Source organism: Amborella trichopoda, chromosome 12 (assembly GCF_054954075.1).
Source record: "Amborella trichopoda isolate Santa Cruz 75 chromosome 12, AtrichopodaSantaCruz75HAP2 v2.0, whole genome shotgun sequence".
Taxonomy (NCBI): Eukaryota; Viridiplantae; Streptophyta; class Magnoliopsida; order Amborellales; family Amborellaceae; genus Amborella; species Amborella trichopoda.
In genome coordinates, this window is record NC_142347.1 from 25,721,138 (window position 1) to 25,737,417 (window position 16,280).

Genomic DNA, 16,280 nt, shown 5'->3' on the forward strand with positions numbered 1-16,280 from the left:
TAGTTCATACATGAATTTTCTGTTTCCTATTGGTTGTTTTAATTGATGCTCCTGTTAATGCTTGTTAATTAATAATGGTTATCAAAATCATGCCATATGTATTTTAATTTGCATAATGCGATCACAAAAACTGTAATGCATTAGGTTGGTATTTTGAAAGAATTTAATTGCATGAAGTGGGAGACGGAGCAAAGGATAAATAATTTCTAAATGTTATAGAATTTTACACCACTTAAGAGGTTATCAAAGGGATAATTTTCACTTAGCCAACTCGGGCAGAGCCAAGCCAAAGTTAAACCTTTTTACTGAAGGAAGGCCAACATCAGCGGAATATAACAAACAAGTATGCAAGGCACGTACAACGTATAAAAAAGGGCCGTGGCCCACTCTTATTAGATCTTAGTATACTTGGTCTAATATCGCCACATATGGCAAGGGATCATTGTTTGCAAAATCGCTCGATCTAATCGCTAACCGTCCTGTTAGATCAAAACCGGCCAGTGGCCGGTTCCGGTTTTGGCCAGTTAGGTGTGATCAACCAGTATTTAAAAAAAAAAAAAGAATTCAAATAAATGTATATAAATTCTAAAAAATAAGGAATTTGAGTTGTAATGCATTTTTAAATATTCTTTACATTATAGCAAAGATAAAAATTGTTTTGTTCTTTTAATACTTACTTTTATATTTTCCCATATTTTTTAGAAAATTTTAAAAGTAGCCTTTGGAAAATATAAAATGGGTTAAAATCTATTTTTTTCATTAATTTTCAACTTCATTTGAATGTGTTTTGTTTTAATCGTTCTTTATATTCTTTTCATAATTTAGTAGATTTTTTGGTATCTTTTTTATTTTTTTTCAACACTTTTTTGACCGCCCAGAAATTGCTCAATTAGAGCGGTTGAATCGGCCATTTTACCTATCAAGCCGGTTAAACCGCTTCCAAGCCCATGTCCTGTTAACCGTTCCCGTTCGATTTTGCGAACACTGCTAGGGATTTATGTCATAGATGCGGGGAGCTTCAAAAGTGGATCACGCTCCCCAATCTGAGTGGATCACACTCCCCATGCAAACACGCTCTCACAAAAAAAAAAAAAAGGACTAAGGGATCTCGATCGCTATGAAAATGTGGGCATAATCCTGGCTTGAAGCAAATTTCAATAGGTCTTAAATTTTGAAGCCATCATTCTCTTTTTTTTGTTGGCATTTTAACAATTTTCTAGCTTGAGATACTGCTGATAGCTACAGTGTTAGACCAACAATTTGAGCCGATTTGACGGTCATGACCTCATTTCGTACTATAATTTTAATATTTTTTCTACAAATCTAAATCACATGAAATTTTAGACATTGATTCTTCTCATCAAGGCGTACTTAATAAAAATATTAAAAAAGTATTCACAAAAAATAAATGAACTAAAATACCCTTGGAAAGTTTTAGTGGTATTTTTGTCAATTTATGTTTTGCGAATTATGTTTTAGATATTTTTATTAGATTCTCCTAGTTTTGAAAAATAAATGCTCAAAATTTCAAGTGATTTGCATTAGTAGAAAAAAAAACTAAAATTTAAATACGAAATGCTATCATAACCATTGGTTCGGCCCATATTCAATTTGGACCATTGGGTTATACTGTAGTTGTTAGCTAGTGGGCTAATAGGATATATATATATATATATATATATATATATATATATATATATATATATATATGTATATATATATATGTATATATATATATATGTATATATATATATATATATATATGTATATATATATATATATATATAGTTTATATATGGTTGCAACCTTACCTCTATAGCTACGGATGCACCAAAAATATCTATTGGAAAAGTTTGTTTTAATGTTGAAAAAACCCTTTGATTGATCATCTCGACATTGGGATGTATGACCATAAAAAATAAAAAGATTTTAAGTCTCAGAAATAGTGCATTTTACAACATATTATCTACACCGTCCATATTCAAGATTTTCATATGTTTATAGATCTACTTGATTTTAACCATTTTTGAAATTTAAAATTTTATAATTAGATATAAAAATGGATTTTGAGATAATCCTAAGAACATTTTACATCAAAATTATATTCCATGATAAAAGTTTTGAAGGTGCACCTTACCTCTACACCTACGGATGCATCCATATACAAACTACACCCTATATATATATATATATATATTTATATACATATCTGGAAGCTTGCTAAACAACTCTCCCAATGTATGGAGCTTGAACCATGAGTCAATCCCAAGATTCTGCTCTCTCTTCCAACCACTGTAGTTAATTTGGCCCTTAGTATGCACCTAGATAATCACATCGTCACCCATCGTTATGTGGCCATTAAGGCTTCGAACATCATTATTGCTACCACTTGGTGGCGCAGGTAGATCAGCCCAAGCCTCATCATCAATGACTTGTCACTCATGGATCGTTATTGGTGGGAGGGGGTGCAAGTGGGGATAATGGTTTGATAACCCACTGCATAGTCATTACTGCCCATGCATGCCAATTCAAACAGCATGGTCATTACTTGGCTGTAAATACCCACCCAGGTCCACTACATGTGCATTCACACTCTCTTACATGGCCTATGGCAGATACACAAGCCCATGTTTGGCGTGATTACACATTTTGAATTCAAACTCCACACTTGACCACTAGGTTGACACACTCGTCCAGTTTTATGGTCAGGTAAGGCTCTTGCACGTGGACCATGCCCATGTCCTAGCAGGTCATGTCTCTAATGGTTTGATCATGAAGCCTAAGCCTATTGGTTTGATGATCAAGTCCCATATGCTTGACCATCTGTCTAAACCATCACATTTTGAATTCAAACTCCACACTTGATCACTAGGTTGACAAGCTTGTCCAGTTTTATGGTCAGGTAAGCCTCTTGCATGTGGACCATGCCTTGCACGTGGACCATGCCCATGTCCTAGCAGGTCATGTCTGTAATGGTTTGATCATCAAGCCTAAGCCTATTGGTTTGGTGATCCACCAAGTCCCATATACTTGACCATCTGTCTAAACCATCACATCCATAGTCTTGTGCCTGGATGTGTCCTAGTATTGTACCCCTCATTGGTTCAGGATGCCTTATCTGCCATGGAGCAGGGAGCAAGACGAACTTGGCCGCTTGTCCACCCTCCTCGCTAACATCCTCTACGTGGTGGCACGGTTAAAGTCATCACTTGACTCCCATGACTCGACTGCCTCAAAAATCTTTGGCCTCGGCCCTCCCAAGCCTGGAAATCACATTTCCAGCTGCATTGTGTTCAATAGTTGCCTTGAGCAAGCTTGTGCTGTACACCCTTATCCTCCTCAACTGGTTGAACTACATTGAGGGGCTGCTTTTGTGGGCTGTGTCCCTCACCTAGTGGGCTCCCTTGCAAATGGAGGAGGCTGAGAAGGCCTTTTAGGGTGCCTCTCTCTTTGTTTGCCCCCTTTGCAGGTCTAGGCCCCACGCAAGTAGACCTTTAAGGCCAATCCTCACCTCAGCTAGGCTTGGGCTCAACCTTGAAGTGTGGACATGAAGTAAGAACAACCGATCTTCCTGGGTCAAGGTCCATATGTCTGCTTGAGAGATGTGAAATTCTTCACATACTTCGTCACCAAACCAGTCTTTTGCAGTATTTGTTGAACCTAATGCGTTCAACTAGGCTGTATTGGCAGTAAATAATCTTTATCCCGCTATTGTTTCAAGCTAGTGCTTACCTTGGGCCTTAAAGTGTCCTTGACTCGCATCCTCCACCAGTGTTTGGCACCACCGGTTAGGTACACTATACACATGCTTACTTGATCTTCCCAGGGGCACAAGGAACCACAAAATACTACTCCATGTCCCTTGGGAAGTTCTCCAACACCTTGGTGCCTGTTGGGTTATTGGAAGTCGGGGATTTGCTAGAACCTGGAAGTTTCTAGAACTTTGGCTAGAAATATTGATATTTTGAAGTTTTGCTTGTTTGATAACCTGTCTAGAAGTTCATGAATACAGAGATAGGGCTTCACCACGATCTGACAAAACTTCATAGAGATTGGGCTTCAAGGCTTCACACACACACACACATACACAGAGCACATGGTTAGAGAGCAAGGACAAGGGAAGAGAGAAAAAAGCCACAATTAGTTGGCGAAAGGGCATAGAGAAAGGAGTTATATAGATGCATGTTTAGAGAGAGGACTTAAAGAGAAAAAGAACATGGTTATAGAAGTAAGAGCTAGAGAGAGAAAGGGCACATTCGAGAATGGAGTTAGAGAGAGAAAGGGAAAGATTAGAGGGAGGATTTGTGGTTAGTGAAAGAAAGGAGTTAATGAGGAAGAGTGCTGTTAGAGAAGAGTTAGAGAGGGAAAGAGAATGGTTAGAGAGAGAAAGGAGTTATAGGGAGTTAGATAGAGAAAATGCATGGTTAGAGAGATCGAGAGGACTTAAAAAGAGAGAGAGATAAAGGGTATGACTAGAGAGAAAAGGCATGATTACATAGACTAATTAGAGAAATGGCTGGGTTAGCGGAGATAGAGAGAGAAAGGGCACATTGACACACTTATAGCGAGAAAACAGTTAGATAGAGAAATGATGCATTTTGACATGTAAAGGAGTTTGAGAGAGAAATGGCACAATTTGGAGTTTGAGAGTGGAAAGGCATGTTTATAACGAATATTTAGAGATGGAAGGGGCAATGGTTAGAAAGGATTTAAATACAGAAACGGCATGGTTAATATGTGTGTGTGTGTGTGTGTGTGTGAGAGAGAGAGAGAGAGAGAGAGAGAGAGAGAGAGAGAGAGAGAGAGAGAAAGAGAGAGAGAAGCTTTTGGAGCTGGAAATTGCAATTACCATATGTTTCCTTGAAGCTCCTCACGACTCTGAATGCCCTGAGCTTTGGCACTTTCGCACTTTGAGAGCCTAGTCTATCAATAGAGTTGCACAAGTCCTTGACAAGGGCCATGTTTTGTTGCAGGGTTACAATGCACATCTTGAAGGAGTCCATAAAGGCTCTAAAGTCATGTAAAAGCCTCCAATACCTGTGTCATAGATACCATATCTTTTATCCACATCGGCCTCTAAGATCCGATCTGAGCCTCCAAGGTGGTGAAGCTCTACTCCACCCATTGTCTTGGACCCCTCTTAGAATTCTATAAATATTAAAGGGTCTGCAATATTTTTCATAGATGACTTTGAAATCTAAATTCCATTTCTTAGTGTAAGAATACACATCCCATCTTTCTAATTATTCCTTCCTTTTATAATATATGTTTGTCGTGTATAAATTTGTGACAACTCGGAAACTTTGTAAGCAATTTTATGACATCTATTTATTTGAGTTTAGCTGGGGTATGGAACGTTAGTCAGCACTATTGTTGTTGTGAAAGATATTATGTGTCATTCTTGAAATCATTGTTTGAAAGTATGAATTTCATATTATATTATTTACATGTCTTGAGTGCACAAATTTAAGAAATTATCGATGTTTGGTTTACTTGCTTTTCTAATGATGATACGTGAAGTTATTAGAATTTAACAATAAGGATTATGAGGCTTGATATTTTGTTCTTTTCTCGAGATTTTGTTGTTTGCTATTTGTCTATCAATATAGACATGTTGGTGTTGTGTTCACTAACAATGGCTCTATACAAGTTGAGAATGGCGATTCAAGTCATCATATGAATACACGGTCTTCTAATAGAGTATTGTTTTTTCTCCAGGATGTGCCTTATGTTTGTGAATTACGATGGTCAAAACAATCCAGTTTAAAAGAAGCATTGCATCAATTACGTGAGGTATTTTAATTAAAGCGTGTTTGTATTTTCTTTTAGCGGACATTACCATTTCGATGGATCATGCTATTTGCCTAATAACTTATGTTCTTGTCTTTATGCACGGTCAATGCTAAATGTAATTTTGTAACTTCAGCATGAGAGGAGTAAATAAAATGCCTCCGAACTTATATTGCAAACCATTTGTTTCGATGCTTCTCTCCTCCTCTAGCTCTTGTCCACCTGACTTGCTAGGTGACGCTGACTTTGTAAATACCCGTACTAACCTCTCTTTACACCCAATTGACTAGTATCCCCTATGTCTGCACCATAGTTACGGAACCGTGTGGTGTGGGTCGGTCCCACCTTGGGAATCCTGTGGCTCCTGTTGAGGGATCTTGTAGTTGTAGGGACTCCGGTTCTTAGAATTTGGGATCTTGCTCCCAAAAAAAGGGGATCGGGTTACATCTAAAATTGGAATCCGATTCTATTTCAGAATATATCCACTCTCCCAACTGCTATCGTCCAATGTTTTCATATATCAAAATCTTATGTTTCATGTTGTGTACTTTCATTACGTAATGATATCGAGTTAGTAATTACCATGGAGTCCCAAGTTCCTATTATTTAGGATTCATATGTTCTATGATGGTAGAATCCAGACCCTTGTTTCGCATAGCATGAAGTCCCATTATTTTAAATTCTTAGCTTGAACTTTGAAGTCATAGTTCCATTATTTCAAATTCTTATAGTTTTGGACAGTGTTCGCAAAACCGGGCGATCTAAACTTTTGTAGGATCACAATGATGAATTCATAGAGATTCTTCAAGTTTTTCTTCTATTTCAAAAAGAGTAAGCTATCCCTCTTAAGTTGTGAGAATATATTTGTTATATCATTATTTCATCTGCATTAGGAAAGTGGACAAAAGTAAGAGAGAGAGAGAGAGAGAGAGAGAGAGAGAGAGAGAGAGAGAAGTTTTTATTTTCCTCTTGCCCCTTTGGAGAGCCAGCCTTTGGGAAACAATTGAAGTAGAGGAGCCTGAATTCTAAGAAGATGACCCTTGAGTGGTAGGATTCTTGGTTGTCTGGGACTGAGAGGGAATGGTCCATGCCAAACATACGTCAAGGCCTGAAGATGTTGTGAGAGGGACATGCTTTGGTAGTGGAGCATTGTGACGGGCCTCATCATCAGCATCAAGGCAGTCATATAATGCTTCTGAAGCCCCAGCGTCGTCCTCGAGATTGTCATCATTAGGATGAAAATCCCACCCTTTGTACTTCTCTCCATAATCTGATCGTAGTCTACTTAACAACCTTTCATTGTAGTAAAATGTAAACTAATGACTCGGAGTGTTGAGCATTTAACCTGTTCTTCTTAACATTGTGAATATAACTATATGTACTCTAGCATCTCTCGACACATGATGAGTTGACACTTTGAGACAACACCTTAACAGCTAGAGAGTATAATTAAGTGATCACACCATCATATAGATCCCACCACGAAACAACTACCATAGTTCCTCTATCGGAAATGGATGCTAAAGATCCTTTATTATTTACAAAATCACTGATGTGCTGTCGTATTCTGCCCCTCTCATTCTCATCTAGTATGATTTTGAATATATTTTATCACTCTCTTGGCATCATGGTAGTGACTCTGCACAAAACTAAAAGTTGGGTTCTTCTTATCTTTATCAACAATGTCTTTCATAACGAGGCTCATAGTGTATGCTAAACAATCCTGACCACAAAATGTTGGGATGGCGGCGTTGGATTATTGTCCCTACACATCGTCAATTTGTAGCATTATCAGTAACCACTTGAACTGTGTTATAGGTTCCAATGGAGTTTATCGCCTTCAAAAGAATATTGGTTATGTTTTGACTGATATTTTCCTTGGAAGAGCAATCATGTCCATCGAGGAACATTGCCTCCACCCTCGAAACTGCAAAGACATTGATCAAAGAATCATTTTTAACATTGCTCCATCCATTTGATACCATAGGTTGTCCAATCATTCCTCAGGGAAGCCAGTGCCCTCTCGATCTTGCTTCTCTCCCTATCCAACAAGGATGTCCTAACATATTGAGGAGGCATGTAGCCTTTTGGCCCATGATTAATGGCATATACCATTTCGTGGAATTTGGGGCCATTGGAGACATTGAATGGGATGTTGTGAGCGTTAGAAGAACCGTGATATTGTGGCATCAACTTCTTCCCTCACTTGAGCACAAACGTATGAGAGAGTTTGTCTTTTTCTATGGGCTGAGGTTTCAAGAGAAATAAGAAGGTTTTGGTGAGAACGGAGTTTTTTGCTTCTTTACCCTCCCGTGCAGCTTAACTGCCTCTTCCTCTTCTTGCTTCAATGCCTCCCTTTCTTTTCTTGATACTTTAGAACACTTTGCAATTCCCTCAAACACTTGCCACAGGGGGGTGCCCAATAAATGGGCTCGCAAACAAACATAGGAGCCAGTGTATGGAGGTTCTCTACAATTGAAATTGTACATCCAGTTTCTGGCCCCTTTGTTACCTTTTTTTGGTTGCCCATCGACCCTTGTAACATATCTCCACAAGGGAGCAGAAGTGGCCTCCTCTTCAACATCATTGGGTTTAATACTTAATTTAATTATAAATGTGGCCCACATATTGCAGCCCAGGGGTGGAGACAACATGGGAGTAGCGCTCCACACCTCAAGAAGATGGCTATTCGGATCTTGAGTTTGACAATTAGATGTTATGGTTGTGAGCGCAATTGGAGTTCGTTTGAGATGGTATTTTATATTCTTTTCTTGTTTAAGTTCATTTTTCTAATATAGATTCCTAAAAGATAATAGATATAAACATATCTTTTTGATAATGTTAACTAAATAGATATAAACATATTAACATATGATAGAATACATTACTAATATAAAGAAGACATTTATGAGAGGGAGGTCCATATTTCAAGGTCTAATGAGCGTCACCATCCTCACATTGCTTATCATGAGTTATAAGGCCTCCTGTCCTCTTGTTTTGATTGAAGTTTGTATTGAAGGAAAACACCTTACACCACTAGGACAACTTATTTCCAAATGGTGGATGTCTAGGGCCATTTCAAGAGAATTTGTATTTTTCTCCCTATGGGAGGGTTATATTGTTTGCAAATGGGTGAAAGACAATGGTATCATCATGATGACAAAGTAAACAAATGAAATAAAGCATACATTGTTGTCCCTTACGCCTATCCTAGCGGTTTGGCCATGGATTTGCTGTCTTCTTTTACCTCAGGATAGAAGCATGCCCCAGGTTATGCCCTGAGCTCTTCCCTTTTCCTTCCTTGCTAGTTTGGATACTAAAATTAGTACTTTCCTCACATTCTCACATGCCAGTTGGAGATTGTCATTGGAGATACCTACTGGGTCATGCACGACTCTCTTCCTCCATGTTGACCTTATTATGCTATATAGGAAGTGAACCAAATGCTATGAGGATTTCCCTGTTAATCGATCATCTCTTATTAGGCTCCTAAAAGCATTAGATTCCCATTCAATTCCTTCTCCTTGAACTGACTTAAATGAGCTGCAAATTCAGCTCTTCCCAGTGTATAAAAAGGCGCTAGGAGGGTCCTAGGCGGCGTGGGGGTTCCAGGCTTCCTAGTGCCTAGGCGGGCGCCCAAAACCTAGGTGGCTGCCCAGTTGAAAAAAAAGTAAAAATCCAATACACCATATTCCAATTTGAAAAAAAAAAAAAAAAAAAGATAGAAGTCGAGACGAGAATTTTGATAATCCATATTGTTAAAACAGTAAACTGTAAAACTATACAAGTGTAGGATATAAAAGTCAACACTCAACACAACAGAGTCAGAAATATATAGAAATTTAGAAAATATACAGTCTAACAAAAGTAACACTCATGAATCAACACAACAGTCAACAGACTCAACACTTAGCAGTCAGCACCAAGTGACAAGAGTCTTTAGTCATCGTCATCATCATCATCATCATCAGAAGGAACACCAATAGGGCTAGCCTCATCATATGCATCAGAGTCGAGGCCATCATCATCAGAGTCATCTCCCTCTTCAATGTAATGCTCGTCCTCCTCAGTTTCTTCTGAATCTATCTCTTCTTCTTCTACCTTCCTCTTACTAGTATGTGTAGTCTGTGCAGATGGGGCCCTAGGAGTCTTGGCTGCTCTAGCCTTTTTTTTGTGCTTCTCTGAACTCAAATATTGTATAATTTCCTCTTTGGTAGCCTCAGGAACATTTTTACATGGGGCAACATCCCCTGTAATATCGGCAAGGTGTTTTTTAAACCGATAAATGCCCCCATTAGTATTCTTTCCACAATAATTACATTTAATATGATTTTTATCACTTGGATTCGGGTTATAACCATACTTCCAACCCAGATCACCACTCCGACTAGAAACTGGAGAAGATACTTCCATAGAACAATGCTTATTTTCATCTTTTTTTGGTTCTTCAAAATTCAAAAGATGTCTAATCTCATTTCGAACTGCTTCAGGAACCTTTGTACAAGAAGCAACATTACCTTTAACACCAGCAAGGTATTTTTTGAATCGGCTAATACCACCATTGGTATCTTTTTCACAAAAATTACACCTTATACAATTTTTATCATTTCGTTTTGGGTTGTATCCATACTTCCAACCCGGATCACTTTTTCTAGGAGTAGCAGAAATAGATCTATGACAAGGATTTTGTTCTTGTTTTGTTTTTCCATAACTTAAAAATTGCTTAATCTCTTCCTTGATAGCTTCATGAACATTTTTACAAGGGGCAACATCCCCCTTAATACCGGCAAGATGTTTCTTAAACCGGTTTATGCCTCTTTTTGTATCTTTTTCACAAAAATTGAATCTAACACAATTTTTGGCATTTGGATTCGGGTTGTATCCATATTTCCAACTCGGATCTCCACTCCGACTAACTCCTGAAGAAGGCATCTCAAAATAAAACAAGCAATCTAAAAAATGCACTTAATTTGGTTGCTTGAACTTCAAACTTTGAAAAACACTTCGATGATTCGATCCAATGAAATGTAGTTTTTTTGAGGTTTCTGTTACTCTAAAAGGGGTTCTGGTGGGTTTAGGGTTCGGATGAACCTAAAAGCCATCATTCTTAACTTTTATATCTTTGAAAAAAATGAGAAAAAAAATAAAAAAGTTCTTCGCCTCTAGGGAGGGTGCAGGCCGCCCAGTTTTACCGCCTAGGTGGCCGCCTAGGCGCTGAGTGGTTCGTTCTTTTGAACTATGGCTCTTCCTCTCCACACTTCTCTGTTCACCTCACATTGTCTAGACTTGGAAGGATCAATTCCGACTCACATCATCATTAAAGTAGTGGCAATGCTGTGAACTTCATGACGCCTTGCTCTATCAATTCTTCCTCATCCTCTGCCAGAGTAGATTTACTAGGATGAGTTTTGGATTATTATTCTTGTGGGCAGGTCACTCATTTTTAGCATTAGCTAGCATGTGTATGTATTGGATTATTGGATAAAACTATGGATCTCAATGGTGGTTTTCACAATAAGTTATCAACTTTTATTTCAATGTAGAGTATCTAGTTCTGTTCACCTTCAGTCATTTTAATCCATCTTGTTTTCATTTTGAGTGTTGTCTCCTTTCCAAGTAAGCCTAAGTTCATTTTCGAAGTTTATATTCTAATGGTACAGTTTATTTTCCAAGTTTAATGCTACTTAGATGCTTTCATATGTAGCTCTTCCTTGATCAATAGTATCTTGGCACTTATATTTTGCCAAATTTAACAACCATTCATATGATATGTTGTTCAGCATTTAAAGATATTTCAGGACCTTTGGTCTACTATAGACGAGATTGATAAGGAGCTCTGGGTAATTCAGTCGGGAAGATCCAAGCGTTGTAGTTCCTCTGTCCAACTAGCACTGGGTACGTCGTTTGTTTAACTTTTCCTGTTATTTCTTCAGCTGTAAATAAGTGCGTGCAGATTTGACAATTATTGGTTTGTTATACCAGGAAATGACTGTTTCATGTTGCTGTTTATAGATGTGGGAAACCCAACATCATTGCCAGAGTAAGATTTTGTTGAGAGTTCCTCCGCTTTCTTTCTTGGTGTTAATTTGTTCTGTTTGTTCTGATAATTGCCTTTTAGTTTTGTAGGTGTCGGTTTCTTGGTCCAGATTCAATTGTGAATAGATTGAAGCTTATGTGGGAGAGGAATACAAGAAAATGGTATGTTTTATCACCTTCTCTAATTTCAACTGATTGTTGTTAGTTTTTTAAAGGGATTGTCAAGTTTGAGAGTGCGCACGTACTTGTACATATTTTGAATTAATTGTATTGCACATTTTTGTGTATGCGTCTTGTCCTAGCTTTTGGATTTATGCATTATTATTATTATATGTTTTTGTGCCTCAGTTGATGAAATTGTCTTGAAAAATGCGCATGAACATGGTGAGATAAAATGAATAATCAAACTCCAAATCGTAGTTGCATTCAGTAGGAGCTACTGTTGCAGAAGGATGTTAGTTTCCTGAAGGGCCAAAGTTTGGGAGCACTTTAAATATTGCCCATATGAATATCTTTGTTTGTGTCTATTTTTGCAACACTGTAATTTATTCATTAGAATCAATCACCTAGTTCTTCTAAAATTATAAAGTTATCCATCTGAAATAATTCTACTGCAAAACTACTTTCTTACAGATCATGAGCAGATTGACTTCATGGATCTCCATTACTGCCCGTTGCATTAAACAACACTTTTTATTTTGTACCATATGAATATAAGACTAAAATGTTTACAATGGTTACTTTTCAAGTACCAAATGCTGGTCAGTGGACAAAATTCACCAATAAATAATGTCCAAAAACCCGTATTGCTAAGAAAATGATCTCTTTAACGGAAGTCTCAGAATATTTTCATCCAAAAAACGTTGCAAATACACTATTGATTTGGAGGAATGTACACAATTCACTATTGATATGTGAGGCATGTATCAGCTGATAATTGCTCTGGATCTGCCAAGTAGTTTACTGCTGATCTTTCTTTGTCCATGTTCAATCATCCTTACATTATCATCCATTTTACGGCTTTAACAGATTTTCTTTGAAGATCTGAACATGACTCTGGTAAATTCTCTCTTTTCCTAAAATATGTCACTTCCTTGTTAATAGTTGGTTGGAGATTGTGGTTTCTGTAAATTCCAGTTGGGTCGTGTAGAAAGTATAACCATGCTATTTTGACTGCATTTCTACCCTTATGTCTTTGGCCTAAAAGCACGTGCGCTGTTACTTATTTTCCAGTTGCTCCTTTTCCTGCACTATTGGACACATTGTGTTTCGTCTTTTGTAGAAAGTACATTTGCTTGTGTTGTTTTAATTATACCTAATTCTGTTATTCTTTTCTTCGTCATGCAAAGCATGGCCTTGTGCAATTCCACCCCTGCTGGGCCTCTGCTGAAATGATGAGTATGCAGTCACTCTTTGATTTCATATTGCTGAAATGATGAGTATGCAGTCACTCTTTGATTTCATATTCTTGTCCGTCCACACTAGAATTTCATCCAGCAAAGTAGAATTTCTCCATTTGCTTGGGTGTGTACATGGTTTCAGACAGCATAATGCGCATCATCTTCATTTATGTGTGAAAACTTTATATTTGATTTTATACTTTTCATTTGAACCATTTTTTTTTCTCGAAATTCTTAAAAGTCTGCTTTCTTTATAGTGATCAGATTTAATTTGGAAAATGCCAAACTTGTCATTGGAGAGCATCTTGAATGGCTCCCTAAACAAAAGAAAGACACAAGAAAACCATTCATCCTAATATTTGTTATTTTTCATTCTACCATGTTATTTCAAATCAGTGTTTAAAAAAACAGATCGGTGACCTGAATCGGTGTCCCCCATATTCGTGTCAAATCGTTAATCGGTGGATCAATTCGGAGAATTGGCCGAATCAGCAATTTTTGTCCAAATGTTTTTTCAGAAACTCACTATAAATATCTAAAAATATTGATCTTTTAGTTTATAAAAAAAATTCGGAGTGGTGCATTATGTACTTTAATTACCTATAAAAAATAGGTCAATTTGAGATTCTGTTTTCCTGTCTGGATGTCTGTATAATTATTAATTATAATATAATATTATAATATTGTATCAAAATATTTTTAAAATATTAGAAAACACTTCTATATTATAAGATTAAAAAAAAATATTTCCCATATAAAGTGAAATTAGTATCACATCAAACATTTATTAATTCTCTTTTATCACAACCTAACTAACTATAATATTATACATTGAAATTGGAATCATCAGTTTATATATTATAATCATCTTACTATACTAATTAGAATAACTTTTGAAATTTGTCTTATAATATCATCTAATTTATAAAAAATTAATTTATAATTATAACAAAAAATAGTACATTGTATAATATATAATGTAAATAAATTAATACATAAAATATAAGACTTGGTCATCTATTTAATTAGTATAATTGTTAATTATTGTTGAAATTCACATGCTATAACTTCATCCTTCTCTTCCCTTCTGGTTGCTAATTGCTTTTCATTTTTGACTTTGTTTCTCTCCATTATGATACGGCTAACATAGTTTGTGATGAAACATTGTTGTAGAAAACAACTAAGGTTATTTCTGATGAAACCTTGTTATAAAAATCTTCATTAGGAAAAGGTTACGACCCGGTGACCCAAAATCTCTCTCTCTGACTCATTTGGATTGGTAAGGGAATCGTCCCACATTGAAGAGATGTGAGAGCAAACGACCAATATTAAATGCTGTGAACTCAATTTCCCACGAGGATGTGATGGGGATGGAATGGCCACAAGAAAGCTTGGAAAGGTGAACGTGTGATGAAGGGGCCAAGTTTGCTGACATATGCAGCGGGCCTATTTTTGAAGTAACTTAAATAATTTTCAAAAAGTCCAAAAACACCGTTTCATGATGTCAATATATACGGACAGGTGACATGTGACCGATTCTTTATGTCATAAGAGTGATTTGTGACGTCATCCTACTGATTCCACTTTTCAAAACGGCCAGATCCCGTTCCCTAAGTGGATCCGGGACGGTCTGGGAGATACATTACCCGATTCCTGATTGGATCACCAATTTTTTAAACACTTTCAAATTAACTGCTCCTGTAGGTGCCAATAATAATTTGTGTATCATGATGTTGTGGAGCTATACATAATTCACGCTATTCTTCTATTTGTTGTCTTGTATCACTATAAATCTATGTCCATGATTTCTGAGTTCACTGTTTCAAGTTCAATAATGATGTGTCGGATTAAAGAAGTTTGTACAATGACATATGCAGTTTCATTTGTTCACTGAACCATGTAATTGACATTCACTGGTACCAATTCAATTTTCTAAATAGGAGATCTGATGTCTCATACCGTGAAAATCTTGAGAATATTTTGGAAATTAAGGTACCTGGACCTCCCAGGGACGTTACTCATGAAGCAGCAGTTGACTGTGGAATTTGTTATGCCCACTTCCTTCCTGAGGGTATGCTCTTTTTGTTTTCCACATTTGCAGTTTACTGTTTTATATTGTTAATTTTGCTCTCTATGTCCATGAAGATGGCGAGCTTGGAGCCAAGAGAGGAAGTGTGCCTGACTATACCTGTGATAATCTCAGCTGCAGTAGAACTTTCCATAGCATTTGCCTCATAGATTGGCTGCGTTCTATTACGACAACAAGGCAGTATGTTGATAACATTACCACTCAATGTTTAGAAAATCAGGGACCTAGGCTGGACTTGCAAAAGTTCAGACTCTAAAGTCAGTGCTTGGTCTGGATGTAAAAGACCTAAACTAGAGTGATTCTCACCAAGTCCCTGACCCCTTGACCAAGAGGCTTGGCTGAATCAAAATGTCGATTCGGCCGAGCCCGTGGCTGACTTGGACTAAGTTCTCTAGCAAGTTTGAGGTCGAGTCATTCCTTTAATCCACTGTTTTTGACCATATTTCTTGTTTATTTCATTTCAATAATTCTTTTTTGCCTTAATTAAAGTATTCCCATGATAATGGTTTCATGACATATATGCGTATGCTTGCAGGTCATTTGATGTCTTATTTGGCAACTGCCCATATTGTTCTGGTCCGGTTGCAATTAAATGGAGTATGCTTGAGTAAAATTAATGGAGACATGAATTGTTGTTTGCGTACATTTCTTATAATTTCTTTATTGTCTTGTAATTGCCACTCTCATTTATCAGTTTTCCTATATTTGTAGCAGTTGCAGTCTTATATGCCGAAATATGAGCTATGTTTCTTTTCCGATTTTTCCAGTATTTTCTTATTTCCTCATTTTTTTTTTCATATTCAGTGATATTTTCCATACTGTGTATATGTGTCTAAGCACACCACATCTATGGTCCTACATTGAGAAAAGAGCGATTTGCACTTGAATCAGTTCAGTTGATTCAATGTCATATGGATCTTCTCGAATTTGTTTTGAATAGCATATCAATCTTCTCCACCATTATG

General features: G+C 37.0%; 1 protein-coding gene across 50 annotated transcripts in view; it reads left to right on the forward strand.

Moving 5' to 3' along the window:
- LOC18438629 (zinc ion binding protein) overlaps positions 1–16,275 on the forward strand; it is a 41,665-nt gene extending 25,390 nt beyond the window's left edge. For 14 of the 50 annotated variants that reach the window (XM_011626792.3, XM_020670067.2, XM_088854314.1 and 11 more), the window contains 7 exons: positions 5,719–5,793; positions 11,571–11,685; positions 11,773–11,830; positions 11,917–11,988; positions 15,167–15,297; positions 15,372–15,495; positions 15,851–16,275. In XM_011626792.3, coding sequence (XP_011625094.2) covers positions 5,719–5,793; positions 11,571–11,685; positions 11,773–11,830; positions 11,917–11,988; positions 15,167–15,297; positions 15,372–15,495; positions 15,851–15,926 — 651 coding nt within the window. In that variant the 3' untranslated portion in view covers positions 15,927–16,275. Of the gene's footprint in view, positions 1–5,718; positions 5,794–11,570; positions 11,686–11,772; positions 11,831–11,908; positions 11,989–12,855; positions 12,886–15,166; positions 15,298–15,371; positions 15,721–15,850 lie in introns of those variants that run through there. The other 36 variants (XM_020670066.2, XM_088854302.1, XM_088854320.1 and 33 more) reach the window with 26 other exon arrangements.
- Positions 16,276–16,280: the final 5 nt, after the last annotated feature.